Source organism: Mobula hypostoma, chromosome 15 (assembly GCF_963921235.1).
Source record: "Mobula hypostoma chromosome 15, sMobHyp1.1, whole genome shotgun sequence".
NCBI lineage: Eukaryota > Metazoa > Chordata > Chondrichthyes > Myliobatiformes > Myliobatidae > Mobula > Mobula hypostoma.
This window is the reverse complement of record NC_086111.1, coordinates 71,704,861-71,721,121: the sequence shown is the minus strand read 5'-3', so window position 1 is coordinate 71,721,121 and position 16,261 is coordinate 71,704,861. Positions and strand designations below refer to the sequence as shown.

The 16,261-nt window shown below is 43.2% G+C and overlaps 1 protein-coding gene across 2 annotated transcripts in view; it reads right to left on the bottom strand.

The window, feature by feature from the left end:
- The window catches only part of mgll (monoglyceride lipase), a 120,785-nt gene that overhangs the window by 12,444 nt on the left and 92,080 nt on the right, over window positions 1-16,261 (bottom strand). For both annotated transcript variants that reach the window (XM_063068240.1, XM_063068241.1), the window contains one exon: window positions 14,029-14,118. In XM_063068240.1, the coding sequence (XP_062924310.1) occupies window positions 14,029-14,118 (90 nt within the window). The remainder of the gene's footprint in view (window positions 1-14,028; window positions 14,119-16,261) is intronic.

Genomic DNA, 16,261 nt, shown 5'->3' with positions numbered 1-16,261 from the left:
ATCACCTCGGGTTACCCATAGCCCTCTATTTTTCTAAGCTTCATGTACCTATCCAGGAGTCTCTTAAAAGACCTTATCCTATCCGCCTCCACCACCATTGCCGGCAGCCCATTCCATGCACTCAACGCTGCCTGCGTAAAAAAAAATTACCCCTGACATCTCCTCTCTACCAACTTCCAAGCACCTTAAAACTGTACCCTCTTGTGTTAGCCATTTCAGCCCTGGGAAAAAGCCTCTGACTATCCACACAATCAATGCCTCTCATCTTTTTATACACCTCTATCAGGTCACCTCTCATCCTCCGTCGCTCTAAGGAGAAAAGGCCGAGTTCACTCAACCTATTCTCATACGGTACACCCCCAAATCCAGGCAACACCCTTGTAAATCTCCTCTGCACCCTTTCTATGGTTTCCACATCCTTCCTGTAGTGAGGTGACCAGAAATGAGAACAGTACTCCAAGTGGGGTCTGACCAGGGTCCTATACAGCAGTAATATTACCTCTCAGCTCTTGAACTCATTCCCATGATTGATGAGTCACCGTATGCTGTCTTAACCACAGCAGCAGCTTTGCATGTCACAAGATCGCAAGATCACAAGACAAAGGAGCAGAAGTAGGCCATTCGGCCCATCGAGTCTGCTCCGCAGCTCCCCCATGAGCTAAACTATTCACCTATCTAGTTCCAATTTCCGGCTTTTTCCCCGTATCCCTTGATACCCTGACTAATTAGATACCTGTCAATCTGCTCCTTAAACACCCTCAATGATCGGGCCTCCACAGCTGTATGTGGCAATGAATTCCACAAATCCACGACCCTCTGACTAAAAAAATTTCTCCTCATCTCTGTTTTAACTGGGTACCCTTTAATTCTAAGACTATGGCCTCTTGTCCTGGACTCACCCACCAAGGGAAACAACCTTTCCACATCTACTCTGTCCAACCCTTTCAACATTCGAAGTGTTTCTATGAAATCCCCTCTCATTCTTCTATGCTCCAATGAATACAATCCAAGAGCCGACAAACGCTCCTCATATGTTAGCCCCTGCATTTCAGGAATCATCCTCGTAAATCTTCTCTGAACTCTCTCCAACATCAGTACATCCTTTCTAAGATAGGGGGCCCAAAACTGCACACAGTTTTGTCCTATGGACTCAGACCCTAAGATCCTTCTGATCCTCCACACTGCCAAGAATCTTACCATTAATACTATATTCTGCCATCATATTTGACCTACCAAACTGAACCACCGCACACTTATCTGGGTTGAATTCCATCTGCCACTTCTCAGCCCAGTTTTGCATCCTGTTGATGTCTTACTGTAACCTCTGACAGCCCTCCTCGCTATCCACAACACCCCCAACTGTTGTGTCATCAGCAAATTTACTAACCCATTCCTCCACTTCCTCATCCAGGTCATTTATAAAAATCACAAAGAGTAGGGTTCCCAGAACAGATCCCTGAGGCACACCACTGGTCACCAGACTCCATGCAGAATATGACCCGTCTATAACCACTTTTTTGCCTTCTGTGGACAAGCCTTCTGTATTCCTTCGGCCAAAGTGCATGATCATACACTTCCTTACACTATATTCCATCTGCCACTTCTTGTTATTGAGTCATAGAGTCATAGAAGAATACAGCAGCAAAAACAGGCCCTTGGGGCCCATCTAGTCCATGCCAAAACCATTTCAACTGCTTATTCCCATTGACCTGCACTGGAACCATAGCCCCCCCCCCCATACCCCTACTATCCATGTACCTATCCAAACTTCTCTTAAACATTGAAATAGAACTCACATGCACTATTTATGCTGGCAGCTCATTTCACACTCTCACGACCTTCCGAATGAAGAAGTTTCCTCTCATGTTTCCCCTTAAACTTCGCACCTTTCACCCTTAAGTCATGACCTCTGGTTGTAGTCCCAACCAACATCAGTGGAAAAAGCTTGTTTGCATTTACCCTATATATACTCCTCAAAATTTTCTATCAAATCTCCTCTCAATCTTCTACATTCCAAGGAATAAAGTCCTAACCTATTCAATCTTTCCTTGTAACTCAAGTGCTCAAGACCTGGCAAAATCCTTGTAGATTTTCTCTGTACTCTATCATCTTTGTTTACATCTTTCCTGTATGTATGTGACTAAAACTGCACACAATAATCCAAAATATCCTTCACCAGTGTCTTATACAACTTCAACTTATCATCCCATCTCCTGTACTCAATACATTAATTTATGAAGGTCAATGTGCCAAGAGCTTTCTTTGTGATGCCACTTTCAACAAATTATAGACTTGTATTCCCAGATCCCTTTGTTCTACCACACTCCTCAGTGCCCTACCATTCACTGTGTAAGACCGACCCTGGTTGGTCCTACCGAAGTGCAAAACTTTGCACTTGTCTGCATTAAATTCCATCTTCCATTTTTCAGCCCATTTTTCCAGCTGATGCAGACCCCTCTGTGAGCCACGTTAGCCTTCCTCACTGTTGACTGCATCCCCAATCTTCCTGTCATCCGCAAATTTGCCGATCCAGTTAATCACATTATCATCCAGATCATTGATACAGATGACAAACAACAAAGGATCCAGCACCAATCCCTACAACAAACCACTAATCACAGGCCCCCAGTCAGAGAGGCAAACCTCTACTACCACTCTCTGGTTTCTCCCACAAAGCCAATGTCTAATCCAATTTACTATCTCATCCCGAATGCCAAACGACTAAACCTTCTTGACCAGCTTCCCATACAGGATCTTGTCAAATACCTTATTAAAATCCATGTAGACAACATCCACTGCCTTGTCTTCATCCACTTTCCTGGTAATTTCCTCAAAAACTCTAGAAGATTGGTTAGACATGACCAAACAAGCATAAAGACATGCTGACTATCCTTAATCAGTCCATGTCTATCAAAATATATACTGTATCTGGTCCCTTAGAAATTTCCCACAACTGATGTCAGACTCACTAGCCTGTAATTTCCTGGTTTGTGTTTAGAGCCTTTTTTAAACAACAGAATAACATTGGCTATCCTTCAATCATCTGTAACCTTTCTTATCACTAAGGATGCTATAAATATCTCTGCTAGGGCCCTGGCAATTCTCTCAATTCATCTAAGTCCTTCTGCAGACTCCCTGCTTCCTCAACACTACCTGTAACTCTATCTATCTTCATATCGTCTGCAAACTTGGCCACAAAGCCATCGATTCCATCATCCAAAGCATTGACATACAATATGACAAGAAGCGGTCCCAACAACAACTCCTGTGGCACACTATTATTCACTGGCTGTCAACCAGATAAGACCCTATTTATTCCCACTCTCTGCCCCCTGCCAGTCAGCCAATCTTCTATCCATGCTAGTATCTTTCCTGTAATACCATGGGCTCTTATATTGTTAAGCAGCCTCACATACAGCACTTTGTCAAAGGCCTTTTGAAAATCCAGGTAACCAATATCCACTGACTCTCCTTTGTTTATCCTGCCTTTTATTCCCTCAGAGAATTCCAACAGATATCCCCTTAAGGAAACCATGCTGACTTCAGCCTCATTTATCATGCACCTCTAAGAACCTCAAAACCTCATCCTTAATAATGGACTCCCAACATCTTCTCAACTGATGAAGTCAGGCTAACTGGTCTGTAATTTTTCATCTGCCTCTCTTCCTTCTTAAAGAGTGGAGTGACATTTACAAACTTCCAGTCCCCCAGAACCATTCCAGAATGCAGTAATTTTTGAAAGGTCATTGCTAATGCCTCCACAATCTCTTCAGCCACGTCTTTCAGAACCCTGGGGTGTAGACCATCTGGTCCAGATAACTTATCTACTTTCAGATCTTTCAGCTTCCCAAGCACCTTCTCCTTAGAAATAGAAACGACACTCATTTCTGCCCCGACATTCTCAAATTTCTGACATACAGTGAAGACTGCCGCAAAATACAAGTTTTTCCACCATTTCTCTGTCCCACATTGCTACCTCTCCAGCATTATTTTCCAGCAATTCAATGTCCACTCTTACCTCTCTTTAACTCTTATATATCTGAAAAAACTTCTGATACTTTTGGCAAGCTTACCTTCATATCTCATCTTATCTCTCCACATGATTTTTCTAGTTGCCTTCTGTTGGTTTTTAGAAGCTTCCCAATCCCTAACTTCCCATTCATTTCTGCTATATTGTATGCCCTCTTTTGATTTTAAGCAGTCTTTGACTTCCTTTGTCAGCCACGGTTGTCTCATCCTCCCTTTAGAATACTTCATCTTTGGGATATATCTATCCTGCACCTTACAAGTTGTCCCCAGAAACTCCAGCTATTGCTGTTCTACTGTTATCCCTGCTAGCGACCCCATTCCAATCAAGTTTGGTGAACTCCTCTCTCATAAGCCATGCATTCCTTTGCTCCACTGTAATACTGATACATCCGACTTAGCTTCTTCCTCTCAAAGTGCAGGGTGAAATATATAATATTAAGATCACTCCCTCCCAAGGGTTCCTTTACCTTAAGCTCCCTAATCAAATCCGGCTTATTACACAACATCCAGTTCAGAATTGCCTTTCCCATAGTGGGCTCAGCCACAAGCTGCTCGAAAAAGCCATCTCCAAGGCATTCTACAAATTATCCCTCTCTTAGGATCCAGCACCAGCCTGATTTTCCCAAGCTACCTGCACATTGAAATCTCCCATGACAATTGTAATATTGCCCTTGTTGCATACCTGTTCTATTTCCCAGTGAAATTTATATCCCACATCCTGACTACTGTTTGGAAGCTCGTTTATAACTCCTATCAGGGTATTTTTACCCTTGCAGCACCTTAACTCTGCCCACAAGGGTAGGAACTTCAGAGACAATTTTTTCATCCACAGGGTAGTGGGGATATGGATCGAGCTGCCTGAGGAAATGGTTTAGGCAGGTATATTAACAGCATTTATAAGACACCTGGAGAGGTACCTAAATAGGAAAGGATTGAGGGATATGGACCAAACATGGGCAAATGGGACTAGTTTAGACCATAAGACCATAAGATAAAGGAGCAGGATTATGTCATTTGGCCCATCAAGTCTGCTCCTCCATTTCATCCTGGTTGATCTAATTTTCCTCACAGCCCCAATCCCCTGCCTTCTCCCTATATCCCTTCATTCCTTGACCAATCAGGAATCTATCAACCTCTGCCTTAAATACACATAAAGACTTGGCCTCTTGATTGTGGCAAAGAATTCCATAGATTCTCCACTCTCTGGCTAAAAACATTCTTCTTCAACTATTTGAAAATCTATTCTGAGGCTATGTCTCCCGCCAATGGAAACATCCTCTCCACATACACTCTCCCAAGGCTTTTTACCATTCAATAGTTTTCAATAAGGTTACCCCTCATTCTTCTGAATTCTAGTGAATACAGGCCCAGAGCCCTCAAACACTATTTGTATGACAAACCATTCAGTCCTGGAATCATTTTCGTAAACCTCCTTTGAATGCTCTCCAGTTTCAGCACATCCTTTCTAAGATAAAGGGCTAAAAACCCTTCACTATACAGCAAGTGAGGCCTCACCAGTGCTTTATAAATTCTTAACATTACATCATTGCTTTTATATTTTAGTCCTCTTGAAACAAATGCTAACATTGTATTTGCCTTCCTCACCACAGATTCATTCTGCAAATTAACCTTTAGGGAAATCTACACAGGAATCCCAAGTCTCTTTCCACCTCAGTTTTTTGTATTTTCTCTCCACTTAGAAAATAGTCAACCCTTCTATTCCTTTCTATCAAAGTGCACAACTGTACACCTCCCAACACTGTATTCCATCTACTGCTTCTTTGGCCATTTTCCTAATCTGTCTAAGTCCTTCTGTAGCTCCTCTACTTCCTCAAAACTACCTGCCCCTCCAGTTATCTCCGTATCATCTGCAAACTTTGCAACAAAGCATTCAATTACATCATCCAAATCATTGTCATAAAACGTAAAAAGAATTGATCCTAATACAGACCCTTGTGGAACACCACGAGGCACTGGTAACCAACCAGAAAAGGCACCCTTTATTCCCATTCTTTGCTTCCTGCCAATTAGCCACTGCCTTATCTATGCTAGAATCTTTCCTGTATTATCATGGGCTTGTAGCTTGTTAAACAGCCTCACGTGTGGCACCTTGTCAAAGATCTTCTGAAAATCCAATTACACATCATCCAATTCTCCTTTGTCTACCCTGCTTGTTTTTCTTGAAAAAAATTCCAATAGATTTGTCAGGCAAGATTTTCCCTTGAGGAAACCGTGCTGACTACAGCCTATTTTATCATGTGCCTCCAAGTACCCTGAAACCTCATCCTTAATAATTGAATCCAACATCCTCCCAACCACTGAGGTCAGACTAATTGGCCCATAGTTTCCTTTCTTCTGCCTCTCTCCCTTCTTGAAGTATGCAGTGACATTTGCATTTTTCCAATCTTCTGGACCCATTCCAGAAACTATTGATTCTTGAAAGATCATTACTAATGCCTACACAATCTCCTCAGCCACCTATTTCAGAACTCCGGGGTGCACACCATCTGGTCCAGGTGACTTATCCACCTTCAGACCTTTCAATTTCCCAAGAATCTTCCCTCTAGTAATAGTAACTTCACACACTTCATAACCCCTCACACCTGGAACTTCCACCGTATCTTCCACAGTGAAGACTGATGCAAAATTCTTATTCAATTTGTCTGCCATTTTCTCGTCCCCAATTACTACCTCTCCAGCATCATTTTCCAGTGGTCTGACATACACTCTCACCTCTCTTTTACACTTTGCGTATCTGAAGAACTTTTAGATATCCTCTTTAATATTATTGGCTAGCTTACTTTTGTATTCAAACAACAGGAATTCTGCAGATGCTGGAAATTCAAGCAACACACATCAAAGTTGCTGGTGAACGCAGCAGGCCAAGCAGCATCTATAGGAAGAGGCGCAGTCGACGTTTCAGGCCGAGACCCTTCGTCAGGACTAACTGAAGGAAGAGTGAGTAAGGGATTTGAAAGCTGGAGGGGGAGGGGGAGATGCAAAATGATAGGAGAAGACAGGAGGGGGAGGGATAGAGCCGAGAGCTGGACAGGTGATAGGCAAAAGGGGATACGAGAGGATCATGGGACAGGAGGTCCGGGAAGAAAGACGGGGGGGGGGGGTTGACCCAGAGGATGGGCAAGAGGTATATTCAGAGGGACAGAGGGAGAAAAAGGAGGGTGAGAGAAAGAATGTATGCATAAAAATGAGTAACAGATGGGGTACGAGGGGGAGGTGGGGCCTAGCGGAAGTTAGAGAAGTCAATGTTCATGCCATCAGGTTGGAGGCTACCCAGACGGAATATAAGGTGTTGTTCCTCCAACCTGAGTGTGGCTTCATCTTTACAGTAGAGGAGGCCGTGGATAGACATGTCAGAATGGGAATGGGATGTGGAATTAAAATGTGTGGCCACTGGGAGCCAAATTAGTTTAAACCCTCCCGATCAACGCTAGCCAACCTGACCACAAGAATATTGGACACCCTCGGGTTCAAGTGTTACTTGTCCCTTTTGTTGAGGTCAAACTTTCCCAGGAAGAGATCCCAATGATCCATAAATCTGAACCCCAGCCTCCTGCACCAGTTCCTCAGCCACGCATTCACCTACCATACTCCTACCCTCATTGGCATGTGGCTCAGGTGGCAAACCAGAGATTACTACCCTGGAGGTCCAGTTTCTCAGCTTTCTACTTAGCTCCCCAAAATCTCTCTTCAGGACCTCCTCACCTTATCTCCTCTGTCATTGGTCCCAATATGTACCAATAATATGTATTAGGTGGGAATCTTGGTCAGAATGGACCAGCTGAGCTGAGGGGCCTGTTTCTGTGCTGTGTGACTGACAGCTTTTACATGTCCTTTCTGTCAAAGAACACTGAGGTTGTCTACAAGAAGGATCAGAGCCGTCTCTATTTCCTGAGGAGACTGAGGTCCTTTAACATCTGTCGGACGATGTTGAGGATGTTCTACGAGTCTGTGGTGGTCAGTGCGATCATGTTTGCTGTTGTGTACTGGGGCAGCAGGCTGAGGGTAGCAGACACCAACAGAATCAACAAACTCATTCGTAAGGCAGTGGTGTTGTGGGGATGGAACTGGATTCTCTGACGGTGGTGTCTGAAAAGAGGATGCTGTCCAAGTTGCATGCCATCTTGGACAATGTCTCCCATCCACTACATAATGTACTGGGTGGGCACAGGAGTACATTCAGCCAGAGACTCATTCCACCGAGATGCAACACAGAGCGTCATAGGAAGTCATTCCTGCCTGTGGCCATCAAACTTTACAACTCCTCCCTTGGAGGGTCAGACACCCTGAGCCAGTAGGCTGGTCCTGGACTTATTTCCTGGCATAATTTACATATTACTATTTAATTATTTATGGTTTATTACTATTTAATTATTTATGGTGCAACTGTAACGAAAACCAATTTCCCCCGGGATCAATAAAGTATGACTATGACTATTGTTCAATTCTCTTCAAGTGTCCTCAATAATCGATTAACCAGGCTGTTCCAGAAATATCAGGATCACAAGGGCAATGCTGCCCCACCCTGTTGTGGAAGTTGTGGCATCATCATCATCATCATCATCATCATCATCACCCCAGCCATTATCAATACTCTTCAGAGATTGTCTGCCTTGCGTCAGTGGTTGCAAAACCAGGACTTGTGATACGCACCAGCTGCTCATACAACCATCCACCACCCGCTCCCATGGCTTCACGTGATCCTGACTGGGGGCTAAGCAAGTGATCTGCAGGCTAGCGGAGGGAAGGAGCGCCTTACACCTGTTTTGGTAGAGATGCATCTCCACCCTGCCACCAAAGCAAGTGTTAAAATAATGTCCAGGCAAAGATACATTGCAGATGGTGTACAGACAGCCCAGGGAAGAAAAGCTTTGAAGAGCTTAGCTTCCCTTTGCATAGCAGGGGACCGGAACCATTTGGCATATGGAGATAAGATAAGCATGTAACAGAAGATGCAAGCCACGCACACCAACACATTACTAACTTCAAAGTATCACCATTAGTTAGCTTGTGGTTTCTATTGAATTTTAACATCTATAACGTTAATGGCGATTGATTTTGCAAGCAAGAAATTTGAACATTGATTGCATCTTGATTGTCAGTCTTTGTGTGTAACTTATCATTGATTCTGTTGTATTTCTTCGTTCTACTGTGAGAATATCTGCAAGAAAATGAATCTCAGTGTAGTGTGTAGTGACATACATGTACTTTGATAATAAATTTACTTTGACTTTTGAACATACGTAGTTTACAAATGGTCATTATTACTGCTAGTTAATTTCTGTATAAAAATAGCACTTCTCTGCTCAGACTTCAGAACTGTGTGGGTGACAGGGGCTCGGGCTCTTCTTCTTGTGCACTTGTCAATAAAGTGCGATCAAAGAACGACTGTGAGTTTTCAGAGTATAGTTAATCGGTGATAACTCGACCAGTGAGAATCTATTCACCCTATTCCTTCCTCATCTATTACCCTCACCTCCCATCATAAGGCATTGCATGATGCCATCACCAAAGATACAACACTTGCCCTTTTCAACATTTCTCTTCCAACTTTCCAGGGAGCCAGACATTCCAGGTGAAGCGGCCATCCATTTGCAGTGTCCTGTATTCAACGTCCACAGTGTGATTTCCTTAACGCCGATCGGGTGGCCACCTCTCAGACTACCTGCTCAAAATCTGCAGAGGTGGCCTGAGCTTCCTGTTCCCTGCCACTTTAATTATCCACCCCCTCCCATCTTGACCTATTGGTCCTTGACCTCCTGTACTATTACAATAGGGCACAATTCAAGCAAAAGATTTTAAAGACTAAAGAATAGCTTTAGTTATTACATGTACACCGAAACATACCATGAAATGCATCTAATCAGTGAGTATTGAGCTGAGAAGCCCACCACAGTTCCAACACCAACATTTCATACCCACAACTATACATCTCTGGAATCTTCTGCAACTCATGTTGAATACCCAATCTAGGTGGCTTTTCATTGATTCTATTAAGGTTATTATTATATAGATTTATTGAGTCTGCCCACAAGGAAATGAATCTCAGGGTTACATTTGGTGACATATGTGTACTTTGATAATAAATTTACTTCGAACTTTGAATTTTAAATATGGTCATAAACAACAAGGTTTATGCCTCATCCTTGACTTCCAAAGAATCTGTGGATCACAAAGACACTAGGATGAAACATAATGAAGAAATCCTACCTGAACATCCTTAGATAGATAGATATATTTTATTGATCCCGAGGGAAATTGGGTTTCGTTACAGCCACACCAACCAAGAATAGAGCATAAATATAGAAATACAAAAACCACGAACAATCAAACAACAAAATGCAAACTATGCCAGATGGAAATAAGTCCAGGACCAGCCTATTGACTCAGGGTGTCTGACCCACCCTTCCTCTAATATCCTTCAAACTCCCAATGGCCACACTTTGAGTACACGTCAAGCTGCCTTATTGACTCTCAAAATCAAAGTCAAAGCAAATTTATTATCAAAGTATGTATATGTTACATAGAATATAGAACAGTACAACACAGTACAGGCCCTTCGGCCCACAATGTTGTATCGATGCTCAAACACTGCCTCTCATAATATCCCCCACCTTAAATTCCTCCATGTACCTGTCTAGTAGTCTCTTAAATTTCACTAGTGTATCTGCCTCCACCACTGACTCAGGCAGTGTATTCCACGCACCAACCACTCTCTGAGTAAAAAACCTTCCTCTAGTATCCCCCCTGAACTTCCCACCCCTTACCTTAAAGCCATGTCCTCTTGTATTGACCATATACAACCCTGAGATTCATTTTCTTGCAAGCATTCACAGTTGAACAAAGAAATACAATGAAAACTATATGCAAAGACTGACAAAAAACAAATATGCAAAAGAAGACAAATCGTATAATTAAAAATAATAAATGGCACTGTGAACCTGAGATATAGGGTCTTTACAAGTGAGTCTGTAGGTTGTGGAATCAGTTCAGAGTTGAGGTGAGTGAAGTTATCCATGCTGGTTCAGGAGCCTAATGGTTGAAGGGTAATAACTGTTCCTGAAGCTGGTGGTGTGGGTCCTAAGGCTCCTGTATCTCCTTCTTGATGGCAGTAGTTAGGTAAGAGCGTGGCCTGGATGGTGCTTTCTTGTGGTAGCACTCCTTTTAAATGTGCTCAATAGTGGGGAGGGCTTTTCCTGTGATAGACTAGGCTGTGTCCATCACTTTCGAAAGGCTTTCTCTTCTTGGGGATTGGTGTTTCCATAGCAGGACATGATACAATTAGGCAGGATCCTTTGTCAATGCCACCACCTCAAAAATAAAAACAACAGGAATTCTGCAGATGCTGGAAATTCAAGCAACATACATCAAAGTTGCTGGTGAACGCAGCAGGCCAAGCAGCATCTATAGGAAGAGGCGCAGTCGACGTTTCAGGCCGAGACCCTGACGAAGGGTCTCGGCCTGAAACGTCGACTGCGCCTCTTCCTATAGATGCTGCTTGGCCTGCTGCGTTCACCAGCAACTTTGATGTATGTTACCTCAAAAATAAAATTTGAACAGAAGAGCAGAAGAACAGGCCATTCAGCCCACAATGTTGTGCCAAACCTTTTAAATTAATAACCAAGTGGCCAACTGAACTGATCTCTGTTGCCGACGCAATATCCATATCCTTCCATTCCCCTCACATTCCTGAACACCATTTAAAAGTCTCTAAAGTATCTCCCTCTGCCACCACTGCAGACTGCACATTCCAGGCACCACCACTCTCTGTGTAAAAAACAACTGCCCTTCACATCGCCTTTGAAATTACCCCCTCTCACCTTAAATGCATGCCCTCCAGATTGAGACATTTCAATACTTGGGCAAAGATACTGTCTCATTTACTCTATCTATGCCTCTCACAATCTTATCAGATCTCCCTTCAAGCCTCTGTCGCTCCAGAGAAAACAACACAAGGTTGTCCAACCTTTCATTATAGCACATGCTTTCGAATCCAGACAGCATCCTGGTAAACCTCTTCTGACCTTCTATAAAATCTTGACACCCAAATTTCAAAAAGTTCAAAGTTCAGAGTAAATTTGTTGTCAAAGTACATATACGTACGATGTCACCTTATACCACCCTGAGATTCATTGTCTTGCGGGCATTCACAATAGAAACAAAGAAACACATTTGGATAAATAAAAGACCGTACACAGCAAAGACAACAAACACCAATGTGCAAAAGAAAACAAATTGCAAATTCAAAAAGGATAAAACATAATAATAAATAAATAAGCAATAAATAAGGGGTTAAGGAGCCTGTGCAGAGTAACCCTGTGGTCATCTCCCTCAACAAGAGGTATATCACTTTAGATACTGTGGGGGGTTGACCTAACAGAGGAAAGTCACAGTGGTCAGGTCTCTGGCACTGAGTCTGCCTCCGTGACCCAGAAAGGAAGGAGGGAGAAGAGGCACAGTGTGGTGATAGGGGACTCATTAGTTAAGGGAATGGACAGGAGGTTCTGTGGGCAAGAACGAGATTCCTGGGTGGTATGTTGCCTCCCCAGTACCAAGGTCCAGGATATCTCAGATTGAGTCCTCAGAATTCTTAAATGGGAGGGTGAACAGCCAGAAGTCATGTAGGTACCAATGATATGGGTAGAATGAGTGAGGAGGTTTCGTATAAAGAGTTCAGGGAGTTAGGTGCTAAGTTAAAGGGTAGGACCTCCAGGGTTGTGATCTCAGGATTGCTGCCCATGCCATGCGCTATTGAAACCAGAACTAGGAAGATTATACAGTTTAATATATGGCTAAGGAGTTGGTGTAGGAGGGAGGGCATAAGAATTTTGGATCATTGGGTTCTCTTCCAGGGAAGGTTTGCACCTGAACTGGAGGGGGAACTAATATCTGTTGTAAGGAAGGCAAATGCAATGTTAGTATTCATTTCAAGAGGACTATAACATAAAAGCAAGAATGCAATGTTGAGACTTTATAAAGCACTGGTGAGCCCTCACTTGGAGTACTGGGAGCAGTTTTGGGCCCCTTATCTTCGAAAGGATGTCCTGAAACTGGAGAACGTTCAAAGGAGGTTCACAAAAAACGATTCCAGGATTAAATAGCTTGGCATATGAAGAGCATTTGAAGGCTCTGGGCCTATATTCACTGGAATTCAGAAGAATGAGGGATGATCTCATTGAAACCTATCGAATGGTGAAAGGCCTTGATTGAGTGGATGTGAGAGGTTGTTTCCTATGGTGGGAGAGTCTAAGACTTGAGGACACAGTTTCAGAATAGAGGGGTATCCTTTTAGAACAGAGATGAGGAGGAATTTATTTTGCCAGAGAGTACTGAATCTGTGGAATTCTTTGCCACAAACATCTGTGGAGGCCAGGCCTTTATGTATATTTAAGGCAGAGTTGACAGATTCTTGATTGGTCAGGGCATGAAGGGATACGGGGACAAGGCAGGAGATTAGGGCTGAGAGGAAAATTGGACCAGGCGTCATGAAATGGTGAAGCAGGCTCAATGGGCCAAATGGCCTCATTCGGCTCCTATATCTTATAGTCTAAGTATTGAGAACATGAGATGAAGAGACTTCGGAAGTGTGTCCAGAGGCTTTGAAGTCAGTTCAGTGATGGAGCAAGTGAAGTTGAATGAAGTTATCTCCTTTGGTTCAAGAGCCTGGTGGTTGAGGGGAACTAATTGTTCCTGAACCTGGCAGTGTGAGTCCTGAGGCTCTTCTACCTTCTTCCTGATGGTCGTAGTGAAATTCATGAATGTCCTGGGTGGTGTGGTCCCTGATGATGAATACTACTTTCCTGAGAGAGTGTTTTGTGTTGATGTGCTCAGTGGTGGAGAGGGCTTTACCTGTGATAGACCGGGCCATCCTTCCTATAATGAGCCGTCCATAACTGTCTTGAGCTGTGACTTTGACTGGCACACACTCTCAACCACAGAAACTATTAACCCCATTCGTCAGAAATGTTAAGCCGAACTCACCTCCTTTTCATCTCTGGATAGCCACTGTGGATTCATGACTCCCAGGGACATATTTGGCATCAGGTGACACAGCAGTTTGGTACAGAACACCTGGAGAGGAGGAAACAAGGTAAGTACAGATGAAGCATGTGACCTTATTTTGATCTATGTTCTACCTCAGTCATTCCAAGACTCTATCAGCTGCAAAGAAAAGATTTAAATCCCTCAAAGTTGCCACGCAACTTTATTGGGTAGTTAAGAATACATATGGGGGATTGGCCTTTATTATTCAGGGGACTGAGTTCAAGAGGAAGGTCTGCCAACAGGAAGATGGTAGAGGAGCCTTAGGACCCACACGACCAGGTTCAGGAACTCCTCAACCATCAGGCTCTTGAACTAATGGGACAACTTCACTTGCCCAGACACTGAACTGTTCCCACAACCCATGGACTCACTTTCAAGGACTCTTCATCTCATGTCCTCAATATTTATTGCTTATTTATTATTATTATTATTATTATTTATTTTGTATTTGCACAATTTGTTGGCTTTTGCATAGTAGTTGCATGTCCGTCCTGTTGGGTACTGTCCCTCAATTGATTCTGTTATGGTTCTTGGATTTACTGAGTGTGCCCGCAAGAAAAGCTTGGTAAGTTTGGCAATAAATTTACTTTGAACTTTGAACGAGGTAATGTTACCGCTCCATGAAACTCTGGTTAGCCAATACTTGGAATATTGTGTTCATTTCTGGTCGTCTCATTATAGGAAAGATGTGGAAGATTTAGAGAGGGTGCAGAGGAGGTTTCCCAGGGGGCTTCATGGGTTAGAGGGCATAGATTATGAGGATTGTTTGAGCAAGAAAGGGCCTTTCTCTTTGGAGATGAGAAAGATTACAGCTGATGTGATAGAGGTATAAAAGATGACCAGTGGAAAGCCAGAGACATTTTCCCAGGGTTGAAATAGCTAATACAAGAGGGCATAATTTTACAGTGATTGCAGGAAAGTATAGGTGGGGATGTCAGAGGTTATTTTTTTTACATAAAAAGTGGTGGATGTGTGGAATACACTGCCAGGGGTGGTGGTACAGGCAGATACATTAGGAACATTGAAAAGATTCTTAGATAGGCTCAAGGATGATAGCAAAATGGAGTGCTCAGTGGAAAGGAACAGGTAGATTGAATTTAGAGTAGATGAAAAGATGAGCACAATATTATGGGCCAAATTGCCTGTACTGTGCTGTAGTGTTCTATGTTCTATTGTTCTAAAGTGTATGTCTATTAACGTTAGAACTGACACAAAGTTTAGATTGGAACTCGGATGTGATTGATTATTATTCAGACGAAACATAATCAATTGGGATGAAAATTCTTTGGCAACTACCATAATATTCACTCTTTAAATTCCTCAAACAGCTTTGGCAGTAACATAACAGCTGTGGCTCAGGGGATCAGAATCTTAGCTAGGAAGTGTTGTACTCTATGGACTGTGGCAAGATCCATTTGGAAGTTTTGATATAGAAAGTCATGGAGTGCTACAATACAGAAACAGGCCCTTTGGCCCATCTAGTTTTTATTGTGCCTGGTCTCATTGACCTGCACCTGCACCATAGCTCTCCATACCCTTCCCATCCATGTACTTATCCAAACTTCTCTTAAATGTTGCAGTTGAATCTGTATTTATCACTTCCGCTGGTAGCTCATTCCACACCCTCACACCACCTCTGAGTGAAGAAGTACCCCCTCAGGTTCTCCTTAAATATTTCACCTTTAACCCTTAACCTATGAACCTGGATGGCGGACGAGTGGAGCACCAACACAGAGGCTGTGTACAAAAAAGGCCAGAGTTGCCTCTACTTCCTGAGGAGACTGAGGTCCTTTGGAGTAAGTAGGCATCTCCTTCACATGCCCTACCACTCTGTTGTCATCAGTACAACCTTCTAAGCAGTGGTGTGCCGGGGCAATGTTATCAACACAGTTGATGCCAACAGGCTCAATAAACTGATTAGAAAGGCTGGCTCTGTTATAGGAGTCAAACTGGACACACTGGAGGCTGTGGTCGAACGGAAAATCCTGGCAATTCTGGACAATGTTTCTCACTCTCTGCGTGCCACCTTGGCTGAACAGAGGAGCACTTTTAGTAATAGGCTAAGACAACTGCGCTGCTCCAAAGAGCGCTACATGAAGTCATTCTTACCTTCAGTCATTAGGCTCTATAATGAGTCAACCTACAGCTGGGGAAGTGGTAACCCCCTCCT